Here is an 18,131-nt window from a genome sequence, read left to right as displayed (position 1 = left end):
AATATGGACTAGGATGGAGATTTTCTGTCACCTCTGGTGTTGAAAGGAATGTTGAATTGGCAAATGCTGTTTGAGTAAGTGCCAACTGCCAACAACAGTCAAGGATAATCCCATGAAACAGCCCGACAGACTTGATTGCTGCTACATCACACAAGACAAGAGACTCACAAGAGACACCACAAAGGAAAGAAAAATGTTTAATGAGATTTTGTTAAAGGGGTCATATGACACGGCTACATCGCATATTATCATTTGTTTTAGATGTAATGGAATGTGTATACACGATTACATTTTCAAAAACGCTGTATTTTCCACTTTCCGTGCATGTTTGTAACTTCTCTTTGAAACGCGCAGATTTTTTACAAATCTCATCGCTCTGAAAAGCGAGGTGTGCTATGATTGGCCAGTTAACCAGGGCGTAGTGATTGGTCGAGTACTGCAAGCATGTGATGGGAATGTAACGCTGCTTACCATATTTGGAACATCAATACGCCCACCTTACTTGCGAAAACATTTTGTCTTAGACAAATCACACCACGAACTGATGTAGATTTGTGGGGTGGTTGCACGAGGCGTTTCAGGCAGGTCTGGGGGAGCATTAGAATGCATCCGTTGTTCCAACACTTTATTTTATTGCGATTTTACGTTTGTCTAAAACATGCATAAGCGACTTATAACACACAAAAGACACAGAAAAACACGTATTTGCTCCATATGACCATCGCAATGATATTCAACGGAGACAATGTTAGTCAAAAGTGCCCCAGAACTGTTTGCGTTCCTTCATTCTTCAAAATATCTTCTTTTGTGTGGTAGTCAATGGTGTTTGGTAACAAGAACTCTTAAAAAAATTTTGTCAGAAAAAAGAAATGTATAAAGATCTGGAACAACCAGAATTGTTGTTGTGTTTTCTGACTTGTCGTTGTGTTTTCTGATTTGTCGTTGTGTTTTCTGACTTGTCGTTGTGTTTTCTGATATGTCGTTGTGTTTTCTGACTTGTCGTTGTGTTTCTGATTTGTCGTTGTGTTTTCTGACTTGTCGTTGTGTTTTCTGATATGTCGTTGTGTTTTCTGACTTGTCGTTGTGTTTCTGATTTGTCGTTGTGTTTTCTGACTTGTCGTTGTGTTTTCTGATATGTCGTTGTGTTTTCTGACTTGTCGTTGTGTTTCTGATTTGTCGTTGTGTTTTCTGACTTGTCGTTGTGTTTTCTGATATGTCGTTGTGTTTTCTGACTTGTCGTTGTGTTTCTGATTTGTCGTTGTGTTTTCTGACTTGTCGTTGTGTTTTCTGATATGTCGTTGTGTTTTCTGACTTGTCGTTGTGTTTCTGATTTGTCGTTGTGTTTTCTGACTTGTCGTTGTGTTTTCTGATATGTCGTTGTGTTTTCTGATATGTCGTTGTGTTTTCTGACTTGTCGTTGTGTTTTCTGACTTGTCGTTGTGTTTTCTGACTTGGCGTTGTGTTTTCTGATATGTCGTTGTGTTTTCTGATTTGGTGTTGCGTTTTCAGATTTGTAATTGTGATTTGGGATTCGTTTTTTGGCTTTTAGATTTGTTGTTTGTTTTGCGATTTGTTGTTTTGTTTGGCACTTTACGGCTTCCGTAGTCTTTGGTGCTTATGTTTAGTTTTCATAAAGACTAGCTTCTAACTTAACTAAATGAATACCTTAATGAAACATTTATGAGAAGTCCATTAGGTAAAAAGAGCAATAAATCTTTCACAACTACTATGTGGATGGCTACTCCTTGTTTGTTCAATTTCTCTCTGACATTCACACACAATTTTGTGTGTATTTATTTATTTACTTTTATCCTGTACATGGTTTCTATTTTAGGCAAGGATCTGGCAGGAATCCCAGGTAGAAGCGAGGGAGGTTGCAAGTGTTTAAATTAAGTGAGTATTTTACTGACCCCTTACTACGGTGAGTTTTCTATTTTTAGTATGGATGGATGTGTTGGCTCAGCATCAATTGGTTTTCTCTCAAGATGTTGCTGACTGAGAGCGAGGTATGGGGGAGCATTTTAATGAGAGGTAGAAACAAAATATCAATGAGAACCTGAAACAGAGGCAGCAGTAGGAAATGAATGTAAATGGATTAAAGCCACTGTGGACTTGAATACATATTTCCTTCCTTTTTAAAGGTGGGAGCTGCCCATACAGTACTTTATTCCAAAACGGTATGACTTTCCTTCTTCTGATGAACACAAAATATTATATTGAAGAAGATATTTTGAAGAACAATGTTAACCAAACAACACTGATCCCAACTGACTTCTATTGTTTACATTACTCAAAATACCTTATGCGTTCCGCAGAAAAAAAAAATCATATACAGGTTTTAAATGATATGAGGGCGAATAATGATTTTTTTTGTGAACTGTATATCAAGGGCTTATCAAGATACCTGTATCCACAATGAGTGTATGCTCTGTATTATAGATTTCACACCATACCCGTTTTAAGTTTTGTATTGACAATGTCAAAATATAATCAGATAAGCCTGTGCAGTCATCAAAATAAAAATGACTAAGCCATTTATAATGGCAACTCCAATAGAGCAAAAGACAAACTCAGCATTGATCCGATCAGCTTCACAGTTTGGGGACCTTCTTGACATAAAAAACAGGCCCTCAGCCTACAATCTTTTCTTCCTGTTGAAAATCTACCCCAAATGCAAGTAGTGATTATTTCTACAGGTGATCTTCAGAATCTCAGACTTTGATCAATAAATAATTCCCGGCACAGTCAGTCATGTAATGGAATTTTCAGCAGGTGCACTAGAGCATAATTTACTTTAATTTCCCGCATTGGTGATATGGGATCACATTAAAGTGCTTTCGATAGCGTATTTTTTTAGTATATGCTATCGCAATAAATTTGGGAATAGAGTAGGATCTTTTTTAGCTTTCAGCAAAAATACATCCAAGGTAGTTATTACTGAACACTGCATGCTTTATAGAGACAATGCGTCATCGGAGAAAAGCTTTTCATATGCCTTTATGCTAAAAATGTGAACGAAACCGGTTAAATCGAATCAACTCAAAAACAGTTGTATCGATCCATCCTCAGACATTGTGTCGAGTTGGAACCTGAACAAAATGAATAACATTCCTGCTGGAATATGTGCCCATTAAGAAAACACCTTAATATTTGCATGATCGACTACACTATCAAATACTGTGATACATTTTTAGACAACACAAATACAGAAAGACATGCTTTAGTAACGAAGGGTTAACTTTAGTAAAGTAGTGAAGGAAGCACAATGGCATAAGGTAAACATGGAGTGTATATTTTTTTACATAAAACAGAAGAAAATAAAATGAGATCAATATAATACATACACAAAGACAAAACAACGAGTTAATAACGACAACAACACATCAGTTGTTTTGTATTCAAAATATCAAAGATAAAAAAACGAATTGAAGAAAATTAAAATGCAACAGAGAATACGAATGAATATAATACAGCTGTCCTTGAATATTATGTACAAAAGCTAAAAAGCCAGTGCATGAATCGAATGTCAAAAACATTCTGCAGATTATAGAAATTATATCATTAATCTGGAAAGCAACATGACATCACGGCCAATCACTGGACTTGACAGTTGTCGTTTTGTTGCCCCGAGACGTTGACCATTTTCTCAGGGGTCTTCCTGATGCTGCGAGAACGTCTGGACAACATCTTCTCTGCACCAGTCGCAGAATTTTCACAGGTCTTTGCTTGAGGACTGTTAGAGAGTGAAGTCAAAACAGCGGCACTGTTCTGGACTGCCTCAGGCACCTGGCTCAGAAAAAAGAACATGATGTTAGCAGACTGCAACACTGGACTGACTGCAAATGTTCAAATGAATTTACAACACAAACATCTCTAGAGAAAGTGCAAAGCAATGAACAAGCGAAAATGCATAAACACAAGATGCTTGGTATCAACCAATCAATCAGTCATCGGCTCCCTTCACACTTAACTAATACTAATTTATATATCACTTTAAGTCAGGCATTTTATCTTTTTCAAGAACAAAACAAAACACAGTAGGCATTACATGCATGAGACAAACATATATTGTCCAAATGAAACTTTGTATGAGCTAGACGATGATATTTTGTCTGGGTAATATGGAAGCTGCAATTGAATTCTGTATTGTGATACATTTCTGGATGAAATGGTATACTGAATGAGAAAAAAACAAATATCTGATTATTTTGAACTAGAGTTTGACTATATCTTTTCATTCTTACTGTGGTCTTTCCAGATCCAGCATACATCAAGATATCCCCAAGAGGCAAACCAGCATGTTTTTTCAGGACAAGAACCAATGCTGAATAATTCTTGAAAATTGGCATTGCGGTGAGCTGACTAATGTTGCCCTCATCCGTCACCCTGCCAATAACTTACATCTGTTCCACTCCAAGTACACTTGTTAATTGTGAAACTTCTGTGATGTTAAAGCAAAACTGTTTAAAATGTATTCACAGGATACATGCTAGTCAGGAATGCACTTTTTATAGCTTTGGGGTCTCTGGGATATTGGAGAGTTTCTTTGCAGCATGTGGTCCTCAGTGCTTTAGAATTCTTGAAGGATAAATGAGCAACTCTGAGAAACTCTGACCCAGGGTAAGGTGACACGAGGAGAGCGGAAAAGGAATTGAGATAACAGGTGAGCTTTAATGCCTCACACCACTTTAAGTCTTTCCATCTTATCTGAAATGTCATGCAGTCAACTTGTCATTATTGAAAAATGAACCCGATGGACAAGAGAGAACACATAGTTTTTGTCATGGCAACCAGATTTGTAGATTTTCTATATTGGCAAGTGATTAGAAATAACAGATACAAATATATTGTGGATATTCTAAGTTAAAGAATAAATCAGTGAGCGTCAGATCACCTAATACCAGGACTGAAGGTATTGTGAAGATATTGCATATAGTATGTGTATGGTTGAACAACATTAAGTGTTTATTCTTAATTTCATACCATAAATGTTAAATTCTATCAAAACTATATATATTTTTCACTGAAAAGTAGATTATCTTACATTATTGTTGGAACATTGGTATGATAAGCTTAATATTTTCCCTAAGGTATCAACTAAATATAAGGTTGGGTTTATAATAAAATAATTTTATGCATGAGACCCCACCTGTGAAAAACCAGATTAACGTCACATTTTAATTTTGAGATAACAAACATCAAGTTGTGAGTTCAAACATAAGTTGGACTATGATTTCAATCCATGTCAATGCTATATTCTTAAAATTCATCCTGCCTTCAGTAAAAGCATTCTGTTAGAAAACAGAAAATAAAAAAATGGTTTTCACAGGCAAGGTCATATTTATTTTCTCACCGTCTTTGAAGTGCTGCCCTCTGCTGTCCGTTTGGAGATCTGCACAGCTGGTTCAGTGGAAGTTGGACTCTCCTGAGCTGCAGCGGTTCGGGCAGCCAGGCGAGGGCTGCATCGCTGCACTGTGGTTCTCCGCATGATGAATGGGCTCATCTCTCCAAGAGGAATATCTCCAAAACCTGAGCAGAAACAAAACATTGCCGTTATGCATATGCCAGTAAAAACAGCAACCAATGGTGTAAAATTCAATCAAACTACGAAAAATGTAACACACACTGCGTCTAGCATCCAATAGACTAGTTGAAACCAACAGCTGATTGATACGAACTGCGATAATGTTTCTCACCTTTCTGCACCAGTTCGGGCAAACCCTCCGGTCTAAAGTCCTCATCATCTTGCACGGCTTTGGGTGTTGCTGCTGCAGCTTTGAGTCTTTTAGTGATGTTGTGCAGAGCCTCTTGTGCTTTGTTTGGGGTGTCATCTGCTCTTTGTCTTTTCACCGCTGGCATACTGTCTGCACGCTCCATGGGCTTACTGTTCTCCAGGCCACTCTTCTCAGACCTGATGGACCTTCTGCTCTTCGAGGTCTTTGCCTGGGTGGTCAGTTGTTTAACCTGGTTCTTGAGGCTTTCGTTGGTCTCTTCTAGCTTGTGAACTTTGACCATGAGGCTACAGTACCGGTCCATGCTTTCATCAGCTTCGCGGCTCTTCTCCTCCAGAGCTTCTCTCAGTTCTTGCAGCTCCTCCTGAGCATCACTGCTGCTGTTGTCACCTGCTAACAAGACTGCTGTTAAGTCCAACTTCTGACAATTATTTTAAAATATAGCTTCCAAATTAGGTTGATATTTTTGCAGAGTGGTATGGGGTTTAATGTTCTTTAAAGTCCACAAGTAAAGTGTTGTGAATGAAGGTTCTGCTCATACCTTGTTTCTGTGGAGGCTGAAGTGCTGCTGTCTTCTCAAGTTCGTCCTGCAGTGCCTGTTTCTCACCCTCCAGCTGCTTGCATGACTTCATCCACAAACTGATCTTACTCATAGCGCTGTCTTTCTCCTTGGATAAGCGTACAACCTTTGAGTTCAACTCTGCCTACAGAAGTCAAAATTAAACAAAACGTTTTTATAAATGAAAACTAAATGATTGCTAATATTTAGTTTTCAAGTTAATACACTTTTGTGCAAACTAATAGCATACAATTCATGCTACAACAATCACAAACAATACCTTGTCTTTTTCACAAGTTTCCAATTTGGTCTGTAATTCCTTTAAGACAGAGACCACATCAGAATTCTGAGACCTGCAGCTGTTCAGCTCTGAAAGATACTGTGCAGACTTTTCCTCAACGGCTGCCATTTTCTCCTTCAATGCACTGATGTCCATCTCATTCTGTAAAAGATAAATAACTTGGTCACATATTTGTCACATCTGTATGTGTAGTTATTAGCAAAGCAAGCAGCAAGAGAGAAATGGGATCAAGTCAAGTTTATTGTCATTGTTGTTAATAACTTCAACCACTTCGATAAACCCTCAAAAGAAAGCAAATATGCAAACAACACCTCACATAAGGCTGTATATCACTGTAAAACTCAGATATTGTCTTAAAATGCAAGCAGTTATAGAAAAATTAAGCCATACTCTGCCTTTCAGTTATTTAAAACGACATTTAAATTCAACAAACTTTGATAATGACAAATTACACTATAAAATCTTAAACATAAGAAATAGACTGCTGCACCATTCATGTTGCTAACAGATAAACTGATCTACCCACCTGTTGCTGTACCTGTTTCAGGTTCTCCTCATATCTCATGTTGTTCTCCTCCACCTGAACATCATGAGTTCCTTGGATCTCGGACAGTTGTTTCTCTAGGCCATCTTTCTTCAATGTCAGAGCTTCTAAACTGACCTAAAATTGCCATGAATATTGTGTAGTGCAAGCAGAACCGAACAATCACGAATTCCCTAAAAATCATCCCAATTCTAAAATCACGATGAAGAAAAATGATTACCTTGTATGCCTCAGCTTGTTGTTGAGCCTCCTGAAGTGGACAAGTCAATAGATTCAGATTGTTCTCCAAGGCTTTCAGCTTTTCGTTTGCCTCGCAAAGTTGTCGCTGATGTTGCATCTCAATGTGCGAACTGCTTTCATTCAGCGCATTTAACTGAAAAATAAAAACAACTTTGAATTTGTGAGCAAAACTATAGAAAATTAGAACAATGAAAGGGATAGTTCACCCAAACATGACAGAATTTTCATTATTTACACACTCCCAAATTAACACTTTCTGTGTTGAAAAGAACCAATAAATGTATACAGGTTTGGAACAACTGAGTAAATGGTGACAGAAGTTAGTTTCTATAAGTAGGAACATTAACAGGCAAAATTACCTTTTGCGTCAGTTCTGAGTTCATGAGCTGCATAGCATTGAGTTCGTTCTCCAGAGATGTTACACTTGTCTGCATGTCCTCAATCCTTAAAGACTGCATCTGTGCATTCTTCTCCAACTGTGCAATGGTGGACTGCAGTATAACCTTCTCATTTTGCAGCTGCTCTCTCTCCTCCCGGACTAAAGATAATGCCTGCAGTTCAGTGACTTGTAACTGAAGTTGTGCCTTTTCTTTGTTTAACTCCTCTTGACTGGTTTCGAGGTCTTTCAGGAGTAACTGGTTGGATGTATGGAGCTCCGTCTCACACTTTTTATATTCGAGGACTCTCTGTGCAAACTGGCTATTTTCAGATTGTAATGATAGCAACTGAGAGGCGAGATCCTGAGCTTTACGATCGCTAGATTCTAGCTCATTTCTACAGCATAGAAGTTTCTCCTCCATTGCACCAACTTTACAGTGGAAATCCTGTATTGCTAGTTGTTGATTCAGTGTTGCCTCTTTCATTGCCTGTTCAACAGATTTAAGTTTCTCAGAAGCTTCTCGATTGGACAACTCCAATTCCTCAATGAGGATGTTCTTTCGCTGAAGTTCCTGCTCAATTTTGCATTTCTCCTCCTTGAGGTCTCTTAGCTCATTGGTCATCTCCTCAATTTTTATGGTGAGCTCATGTTGTTCGGCCTGTAGCTCCTCGAGCTCAGCTTTGGTGGTCTCTGCCTGCAGAATTGCATCTTCTAGATTTTGCTCGGAAAAGTCTTTTTCTCTCTCAAGCTTTTCAATATTGTCCTGAAGGGCATCCGCCTTCCTCTGCGCATCCTTGAGCAGCTGACTCATGTGGTTTTTCTTCCTCTCGTCGGACTCGATTCGAACCTTTAGTTTTTCAATTCCCCGCCTCATCTGAGCTACCTCCTCCTGAGTAGAAATCAACCTGGAGGCTATTTCGCCCTTCTCCAAGAGGGAGGATTCCAGGGATTGGGATAATCTGACATTCTCGTTCTCAAGAGAATGGATTTTGGAAGACATATTTTCAGACTCTCTTGAGGCACAATTATCACTGCTCTTTAAATTGTTCAATTCACATAAAACATTTTTGTTCTCTTCCTTCAACAGAGTCATTGTATTCTCAATGTGTTCCGATTGTTGCATAACCTGCTCTTTTTCTTTAAGCAGGGCATTGATTTGCTCAGATGTCATTTGGATTTGTCTTTTTCCAGCCCTAATGTCATCTTCTAGCACTTTTATAAGTTCTTGTGCATCAGCATCTTTCTTCTCTAGCAGCTCAGCCTTTTCTTTCCACTTCTGTAGCGAGTGCAATTCACTCTCCCTCTCCTCGGCGCAAAGAACGAGCTCTTCTTTAAGCTGCCCGCCCTCTTCCACAGTGGCACTGAGTTGCTGTTCAAGGTTACAATTTGTCCTCCTTGCTGCTTCAAGCTCCACTGCCAGTTTCTGTTTTTGGTCTTGCATCTTCTCGATGTCAGCCTCCATGGACAGGATGTGCTTCTCAAGATTGGCCTTTTCCGACCGCACCCGTTTGAGTTCGCTTTCGGTCTGGAAGTACTTCTCATTCCACTCACCTTTAGCGACCTGCAAGCTTTCGATCATCTCCATAACATCAGACAGCTGGCATTTGGAGGTCTGCAGTTGTAATGTCAGCGAATCAGTCTCATTCGTCAATTCCACAATGTAGTCGTTCAGTTTTTGGTTCGCCTGAGTGATGGATGTAACCTTGTCTATGCAGTTTTCCTTTTCTACTTGCATTTCACAGACTTTTCCCTCCAGCTCAGAGCACAAATCTCTTCTAATTGTCATTTCAGATGTTAAAAGTTCAAACTGAGACTGCAAATGTAGAAGTTCCTCTTCTCGCTTCTCTAGAGTTTCCTTAATTGTTGTAAGTTCCACAAGGGTTTTTTCACTTGAGTCTGACTGATCAGGATTCTGTATTATGTTATCTTGTTCGTCAGATTGATTAGTTTTCACTCCCTGGAAAAAAAGAGAATAAATATTTTAATAAATATAAAAATTATTTACATTGACTAAGAGATTATATCAAATATATATTTTTCTGTGTTGTCAACAGTGCTTTAACCAATAATCATTTAGAAATAGAATGATTTAGGTTAAGACTGTGTTGTCATTTGTTGTTACAAATGCATAATACCAAAGTAAATTACCTCTGGAGTTTTGGGCGCCAGCAATGAGGATGAAGCAAGGTCTAATTCCTGCAGTTGTTGCATGGTTGCCTCCAGTTGTGTGGACAAGATTTCTGTGTGCTGTTGTTCATCCTTTAGCTTGGCCTCCAACTCATTTTTGATCATGAGCATTTGCTCTTCCATGTTCTTGATCTCCTCAGCATGCTGACATTTAAGTTGCTCTATTTTAACCTCCATCTGCTCCTCCATAGTTCTGACAGTCTCCTTAAGAACATGAGATACCTCCTCAAGGTCAGTGGCATTATTTTGCTGTTCTAGCTGTAAATGTTGGCCTTCCTCAACTGCTGACAAGTCTGTGGTCTGTTTTTGCAAAGCTAACTGTTCATCGGTGCAGGGAATACCCATGAGAGCAGGATCTTCTTCAAAAGGCAAAATGGACGTGTTTGCAAATGGCATTTCACAAATATCTTGCGACACATCTGGGTCACTCTCGTATGCAGTAGGCTCTTTGTCTGGGTCAGAGTTTACTGCAAGAGTCCTCTCAGATTGAAGTAGCTCGATGTGAGAATGGAGTTGAGCAATCTCACACACCAGACATTCATTTCTCTGCTTGAGGCTTTCCATTTTCATTTGAGTATTTTGTGCATCTGCTTTTAATTCCTTGAAAGCCGATTCCAATTTATTATTTTGTTCCAACAGATTATCATACATTGCTTCAAGGTTTGTCTGCTTACATTTTTCTTGCTCTAGGGAATGTTTCAGTTTTTCATTTGTTCCCTGGAGAGACTCTATCTCGGCAACTAATGCAGAACTACATTGTTGTTCCTTCTGCGTTTCCTCCAAACATGCAGATAGCTGTAACACTTCAAGGATGCTCTTAGTATAGTCTGCTTTAACCGAGTTAAGATCTGTTTGTAAAGTGGATTTCTGGGCTTCACTTTCACCTAACTTTGCTTCAAGAACACAGATATTGCCACGTAGCTCCTCTACTTGTGCATCAAATGTATTAAGGCAGGTTTCATTGTCTTCAAGGTCCATTTGCAACATTTCAAGCTGCACTTCGATTTTACTCATGTTTATGTTTTTCTCTTTCAGTGCCTCTAGGGCTGCAGCTTGGTCCGATTGTGCATCCTGAAGTTTTTCCTTTAATGTTTTAATTTCACTGGATTTTGCTTCCTCTTGGCTTTCCAATACTGTCAGTGCAGCTTTAAGATTTCCTATTTCCTGCATGTGTGGCAATGAATTTAGTTTTACATTTTCGAGTTCCTTTGAAACCGTCTGATACGATTCAGTTACCTCCATGAGTTTATCATTGGATAAGCCAAGATCTTCCATCAACTTTGACTTCTCTAGAGCAACCACTTCTAGTTTTTCAGAAGCATTTCTGACCTCCATACGTTTGCTCTCCAATTCTGCACCAAGAATATTAATGTGCTCTTCTAAATCTTTTTGTTTCTTCAGATGAGCTTCCATTTCAGAGACAAAACCTTCAGTCTCCATGCTATGTCTTTCAGTGAGCTCCTTGAGGCGCGTCTCTAATAAAGCTTGTTCCTGAGATCTGTCTTGTAAAGTTTTTTCGAGACTTACATTTAGCTCGGTTGAAGAATCGTACAGTTTCTGAAGACTCTGTAGTGAATTCTTAAGAGTGATGCACAACTGATTAGAGGTCTCAAGCTGGGATCGTATTTCAACAAAATTTTCGATCAAGGCATCTTTTTCAGCAAGTGCTTCTGAAAACATGGATACCTGATTAAAATGGTTTTCTTTCTCTTGGCAAACAACACTGTGGAGTTTTTGGAGACTTTCATACTTTTCTGACACAGCCTTTGCTTCATATTCAAACTCCTGTAGATTAATTTTAAGTTTTGCATTATCCTCCTCTAAGCTTGAGGCCTTTCTTCGTTCTTCTTCTACATTAGTCGCAAGGGTTTCTGCTATTGTCTTCTGAATTTCTAACTCAGAAGCTGTCTGAACTTGCAGCTCATTAATTTTTTCAAGAGCATTTCTAGTTTTTTCTTCCTCAGCCACAAGAGTATTAAACTGCTCTTCAAGGAAACTGAAAGACTTGCACTTTTGTAGCAGAGCTTCAACTTCGTTAACAAGCTCCTTTTCCCTCTTTTCTGCCAAAAACACTTTCTCTACAAGATCCTCTTTGAGCTTAGAAAGATCATCATATTTTCCTTGAATATCTGTATTTGAACTTTTTTGGGTAGCCAGGTCTGATTCCAGGGACGCAATCTTATCAAGCACTTCCTGTTGGCAGTGTTCTATGTTCAACTTCGCCTTCTCCAACTCTTTGTTTCGGGCAAGACTGTTTTCAAATTCTTTTGCCAATGTACATTTCTCTTCTCTACACTTTTCAAACTCTTGCTCTCGTAAAGAAATAGATCCCTGAAGATGTGTAATCTCGGTTCTGTTCATCTCAATAATGGAGTCCTTTGACTTAGCTAAGTCACAGGCGCTTTCATACTCTACAAGGAGTTGACCATGGGCCTCTTCAGTTTGCTCAACCTTATTTATTTCCTGTTGCAGTTTAGCTTCGAGTTCACTCACCTCTCCATGCATTAGAGAAATCTGCTGTTTTAAATTGTCCATCTCCTTATTATGTTTTTGAGCCATCTCACTGAACTGATGTTGCAGCTCCTCATAGACTCTCCCTTTCTCTTCCAGCTCCACACACTTGTTTAGAAGCTCCCCTTTGAGTGCATCAATCTGACCAGAGCTGCAAAGCTTGTCATTTTCCAAATCTTGCAGCTTCTTGGTAAGACTATCGTGAGCGCCATTCAGCGTGGCCAAATCTCTCTCCAGATCTGCAATTTTACTCAGCATTTCCTCACGGTTTGATTCAGCATTATTGATCAGCTGTTCTTTTTCAGTTTTCCACTTGAGAAGGGTCTCATATTCTTTCTTCATCTCAGTAACTTCTTTCTGACATGAGCTTGTCGTCATTTTGAGGTCCTCGTTTTCTTTCTCCAAAGCACATATCTTATTAGCTTTCATTTCAATCTCATTAACTAATTTTTGCAACTCAGCCCGTGTCTTCATGTTGTTCGTTTCAATTTCAGCGAGGTTTTTCTTGGCATGTTCCAGCTCATGAGCAGATGACGCACTCTGACGGTCCATTTTTTTGCGAATTTCAGTCAGTTCTTCACTTTGAGTTTGTGTCTTAACTGAAAAAGAATATACATCAATAAATTCTTCATTGTTCATTCCATACTAAACTGAATTATTATTTTGCAGAGATATTCTAATGCAGAAATACATACAAACATACCTTTCAAATCATCCACCATTGTACGGTTTTTGGCAAGGGTTTGCTCAATATTTAATTTTTCTTCTTCAAGTTGTTTAACCCTCTTCAGTCCTTGTTCTAACTGACAACTGAGAGTATTCTTCTCTCTCTGCATTTCCTACAAGGAGCACATATTATAGTCAAATCTATAATTATTAAATTTAATAATAATATTATTATCATCATTATTAGATAACCATTAGAAAATATTTTTAATTAACAATACAGTAAGCTGTTGTTTTCAGACGCATGTTCTACACAAGCAACTCACATCAAACTTTTTCTTTATCTCAGTCTCTTTCGTCTGACTAGCCTGAAGGGCCTGCTCAGACCTGAGATGTTTCTGCTTCAGCTCCTCCAGGTCTTTGTCCAGTCGACTCTTCAAAGCAGTTACCTGCGATACCAAATATACAGATGTCATAAGCATTCAGTTAGGAAAAGCAATTAAAAACATAAAAAAAAGTAAAAAAAATCCTAAAAGTGTTTAGGTATTCACATTACCTTATCCATTTCAGATTGCAAAACATTGTACTCTTTTTTGGCTTGTTGGATCTCCATACTCGTTTTATTTTTCACCTGGTTAAACTGTTGATCAAGAGCTTGATGTGAGCTTTGAAGTTGTGCGAGTTCCTGAAATAAGAATATTTCTTGTTTACACAAGACCATCCAAAATTCTAAAATATACAGCAATGTGTTCACAAGCTATATTAGACTTAAAAAGATAGATGGTAGGGAGACCTTCTGGCTTTCTCTCTCCTGGTCTTTGATCTTCTGCTCCAGAGATCGATGCATCATTTCCGAGTTGTGTCTCTGACAGTTCATCTCCTCTGTTACTTGCTTCAGCTTCTGCTCAACTGAGGAACACTGAAACGCAAAAGCAAGCAAAGATAAATGACTATACTCCAAATAAGTTTAGTGTTCACCCAAAAATGAGAAACATGACATGCAAGTATTGAAAGAACAGTTCACCTAAGCATGTATAACATCCTTTAGAAGAACACAAAAGAAAATATTTTGAATAATCTTGGTAGCCAAACCCTCTTGACTTCTGTATGGACACAAAAAACTTTCCTAAATTATTAAATTAAGAAATTCATACAAGTTTTGAATGACAGGTTTTTGAGGGTGAATGAATGATTGCAGAAAGAAGATCCAAATGATTGTATATAATATAATGAAGCCCTAAGTAAGCGATATTCAAATCTTCATTTAGGCTATGTTCGCATTTAACTTTTTTTTAAAGCTGCTAGCGTCTGTTTTACATTATAATCCTATGGTGTTAACAGTGTTTTCCACAAAGTCCTCTTTTTTTCAACAGGGCTTTTTCTCCAGCTTAGAGCGTCTTTTAAAGTTGAAAAAAGTTAAACTTTTCCAAAAAAAAATACCTGCCCTACGTCAAACACCCCTTTTCACAGCTAACCAATGATAGGTGAGTAGTGAGACCGGTTGTGTCCATAAAAACATGCAAGGAAGTTGATTGGTCGAGCAGGATCAAACTTAAAAAAAACCTTCCTGTTCGATGTAAACAAACATATTTCTGCCGTATTTTAAGTAATTCGTTATCAGAATGTGAACTTAAACACTGACAGCACTTAGAAACTACATTATGTCCACTACTTTATAGAGGACTGGGATTATGAGTGTAATAGATATTTTGCAACTTTATTGATTCAGTTGTTGTTCAAGTAAACCATTGAACAATTAGAAAATTATGGAGGGTTTTCGATTTCTTTACATAATGTCGATAGTGTGCTATTTAAAGATGTGGTAAATAATTGTGTTATTTCTTGTATTTAAAAGAGAACTGCAAAGGGTTGCACGGGCCGGATGCACATATCGTAAAGCTGTTGTATTGTCAGTTGGCCATTAATCTAATAAACATTAAAGATCACGGGAAAAGCTGCCTTTTTACATTTCAAACTTTTTCTGGAAGAAATACCTCTTTGCTTCTATTATCTCTACTTTACATCAAGTATATCAGATGAGAAATGTAGTCCACATGATATGAAATATTCCAACAGATTTTTGACAACAGATCGGTAAAATACAGTAAAGAATCCTTGTAAATACAGTTTATTGATGACCACATGAATCTACTTGAACTCCCTTTTAAAACTGTGAACTCTTTTTAAACCATGAGCACATTCAGTCTTGAGTTTAATGTTCGTTATCAATTTGCTTGAGATAAGTGATCCACATTTTTAAGTTTGTCTTTTAAAAACTCACTCACTCACTCACAAGAGCAGTCCGTCTTATCTTAAGATCTTTGCGTGAAGCGCTTTTTTTATAAAATTATATTTTAATATGAATTCAACAGTATTTTAATTAAATAAAAAAAAGTGCAATACGATACTTCCACCGTTTCACCAGAAGTTGTACACAAGTTCATTTCTTACAGGAGCATCCTCCGGAAACATGTGGATAACGTTTGATTGCATTTCTAATATGAACATAGTATACAGTACAATGTAAGGCTATTTTGTATCAAGGAACGGTCAAAAATATTAACCGTGCCAACCAACATTACCTTTGAAACTGACTGCTCAAATTGTCCGGTTGTCTTTGTGAGTTCATCTCTGGACTTGGTCAGGAGTTTGTCTTTCCCTATCAGATCTTTCCTAGCCATCTCGAGTTGACTTTGAATTTCATTGAATTTATTAATCTGATTCTTCACATCTTTCTCTTGAGCCTGAAGACGGAGCTCTAACTCCGAAACCTTTGTCCTGAGATCTAGGCAGCACAAAAAAGAAGGAATATCACCATACAAGTGCAAATCACAATTTCAATCAAATTAAATCCACCTGAAATGTCAGACCAACCTTGATTTATATTCTTAAGCTGTTCCATTTGCTGCGAGCCAGCGGTGTCGTTCTGAATCCCTGATGTGAACTGCTGATGGGGCTTTATTGGTGTGTCATCATAAGACCACGAGGGTCCATTTCTTCTCCTAGAGGGGGTCTCCATCATAGTCAGTGACTGATGACTGTGTGTTTGTTCTTGTTGCCAGGGAAAAATAGAGGAGCCTGACTGTTGTCGTGCAATTTCTTTATGGCTCACTGAAGACTGATTCAGAAGCTTTAAATGTTATGAGAGACAGTACATTGTTATTACTATTCAGTAGATGCATGTAACGACTAAATATAAGTCTTACTTTAAAAACTTACTTTAACTTGCATGACTTTCATTTCTGCTTCCAACCTTTTCCGCTCCTCAACTTCTCTATTGTATTTTTCCTGCAAGTCGCCTATTCTTGAGTCTGAGGATGAATTGTTGCAATGTTAAAGTGTGCTGGACTGATTTTCAATTGTAAGCATTTTTATTTGCCATGAATCATATCTCACCCTGTTGCCAATGATTTGGTGTTGCTGGGGTTGCAAACATTTTTTGTGGTGTATTGAACTGTGGGATTTCTGCCGCATGTGATGTCTGCGACCGTTCAAATTCACTTTTGTACCTAAATGAAAAACAAGAGTTTCAGCTAAAACAGTTGAAATTATTGTGAATTATTAAAGCACTTTCCTGCCATAAATTACGTTATGCTGTTAAACATTGAATAAAAGCAACGCAAAATATTAAACACAAACAACGCACCCTTTGACGTCTTGTTCCAGTCTGTCAATTTGCTTCTTGCTCGAGTTGAGTTGCCCCTCCAAATAATTCACCTGCTGCTCCTTCACTTGAAGGTCATGTGCAAGTTTCTGTCTCGTCTTTTCCAGACTTTCACAATCCTCAACTAAAGACTGGTTTTCCCTTTTAAGGGAAGCGGCTTCACTTTTCTCACTGTCCATCTACAGGTAAACACAACACACAAATGATACAAATCTTTCACTCCTCAAGATGATGCACGAGGAAATCCGCTTCCCATGTAACTGACCTTTTGCCTCTGTTTCTGTAAAGTAGCTTCGAGGGAATCCATCTGAAACTGCTTTTGTTGTCTTTCCTTCTTTAACTTGTCAAGTTGACTTTCCATCTCCTGGATTTTTTGCAAGGCCTTTCCTGGAAGACCATCCTTCCATTCTTCCACAGCCCAACTCATGCTTGCTGAAGATGCTGTGGCTTCTCACAATAAACTAGCAATATCTGAAAAAGGCAATAAACGTGTCCTTTTGTAAACGAAGCATAAGTGTAAATCTACATACTGATAATAAGACATGAACCTGAATGCACTCAATTCGTCTTCCAAATGATTCAGTGTAATGTGAGTGCATTCTTACACATATTTCACGAAGCTTTAATTCAAGTTACTAGTTCAATTTTAACTGCTAGTAACGTTTCTGTAAAACAAACCCAAGCATGATCTTAATGCAAAACAGACCATGTAACGAAACCATTCATCAACTAGATAAAACGTAACATATCTTCGCATACGTGCTAAAATGACATTAGTAGGCTAACAAAGCGACCGGACACCGACTAGAAATGATTCAAAGAACTTTTTAACATAAAAAACTCTTGGATGTTCTAAAGTGGATAAGCCACTACATACTGCGTTACATGCAACACATTAGATTACCGTACTTACCTAAAAAGAAAATATTATAAGCAAGTTAGCAAACCCCTTACGGGTATTACGCAGTCCTCTCAGCGTTCTTCTGTTGCAGGGGAAATTTCAAAAAACGTTCAACGTTGTTGATCATTTGAACGCAGCACCGTCATTGGCCGGTGTGGCGCATGACGTAGACAAAGCATGCTTTCGATTGGATGTTCTCGTACGTTCGAATTAAACTCCGCCCGTTATGTTCTCTTTCACGATTTCTAATTCTGACTTGAAATAAAGGACTAAGCAAGTGTGGACGAAAAGGTGTTGCTAAAATAATCAATCTCAACAAGTTTGAAATCAAATAAACGTTTATACAACTCACGAGACTCGTATTTAAACTGGTTTTAAACGTATAATAGTCCCTCATTGGCATCTGAAATTAGGCTTTGAGATCATTTAGCAGACTGAATGCATCAC

The 18,131-nt window shown here is 38.1% G+C and overlaps 1 protein-coding gene across 1 annotated transcript; it reads right to left on the bottom strand.

The window, feature by feature from the left end:
- Positions 1-3,205: 3,205 nt before the first annotated feature.
- cenpf (centromere protein F) lies at positions 3,206-17,822 on the bottom strand. Its single transcript, XM_079458534.1, has 20 exons — positions 17,697-17,822; positions 17,049-17,254; positions 16,766-16,962; positions 16,516-16,628; positions 16,339-16,430; positions 15,994-16,249; positions 15,702-15,904; positions 13,913-14,038; positions 13,676-13,804; positions 13,446-13,568; positions 13,157-13,292; positions 9,904-13,052; positions 7,736-9,712; positions 7,357-7,509; positions 7,119-7,253; positions 6,572-6,733; positions 6,274-6,436; positions 5,697-6,122; positions 5,354-5,529; positions 3,206-3,786 (listed from the first exon to the last, which is right to left on the bottom strand). The coding sequence occupies exons 2-20, from the start codon at positions 17,208-17,210 to the stop codon at positions 3,595-3,597; spliced, it is 8,070 nt and encodes a 2,689-aa protein (XP_079314660.1). The 5' UTR covers positions 17,211-17,254; positions 17,697-17,822; the 3' UTR covers positions 3,206-3,594.
- Positions 17,823-18,131: the final 309 nt, after the last annotated feature.

Source organism: Barbatula barbatula (assembly GCF_947034865.1).
Source record: "Barbatula barbatula genome assembly, chromosome: 6".
Taxonomy (NCBI): domain Eukaryota; kingdom Metazoa; phylum Chordata; class Actinopteri; order Cypriniformes; family Nemacheilidae; genus Barbatula; species Barbatula barbatula.
This window is presented reverse-complemented; position numbering and strand designations above follow the sequence as displayed.

Coding starts and splice junctions, on each gene's coding strand:
- cenpf (XM_079458534.1), bottom strand. CDS start 17,210: ATGAGTTGGGCTGTGGAAGAATGGAAGGATGGTCTTCCAGGAAAGGCC. Junction 7,510..7,735: donor ACTCAGAACTGACGCAAAAG/GTAATTTTGCCT, acceptor TTTATTTTTCAG/TTAAATGCGCTGAATGAAAG. Junction 6,123..6,273: donor TCAGCCTCCACAGAAACAAG/GTATGAGCAGAA, acceptor TCTTGTTAGCAG/GTGACAACAGCAGCAGTGAT.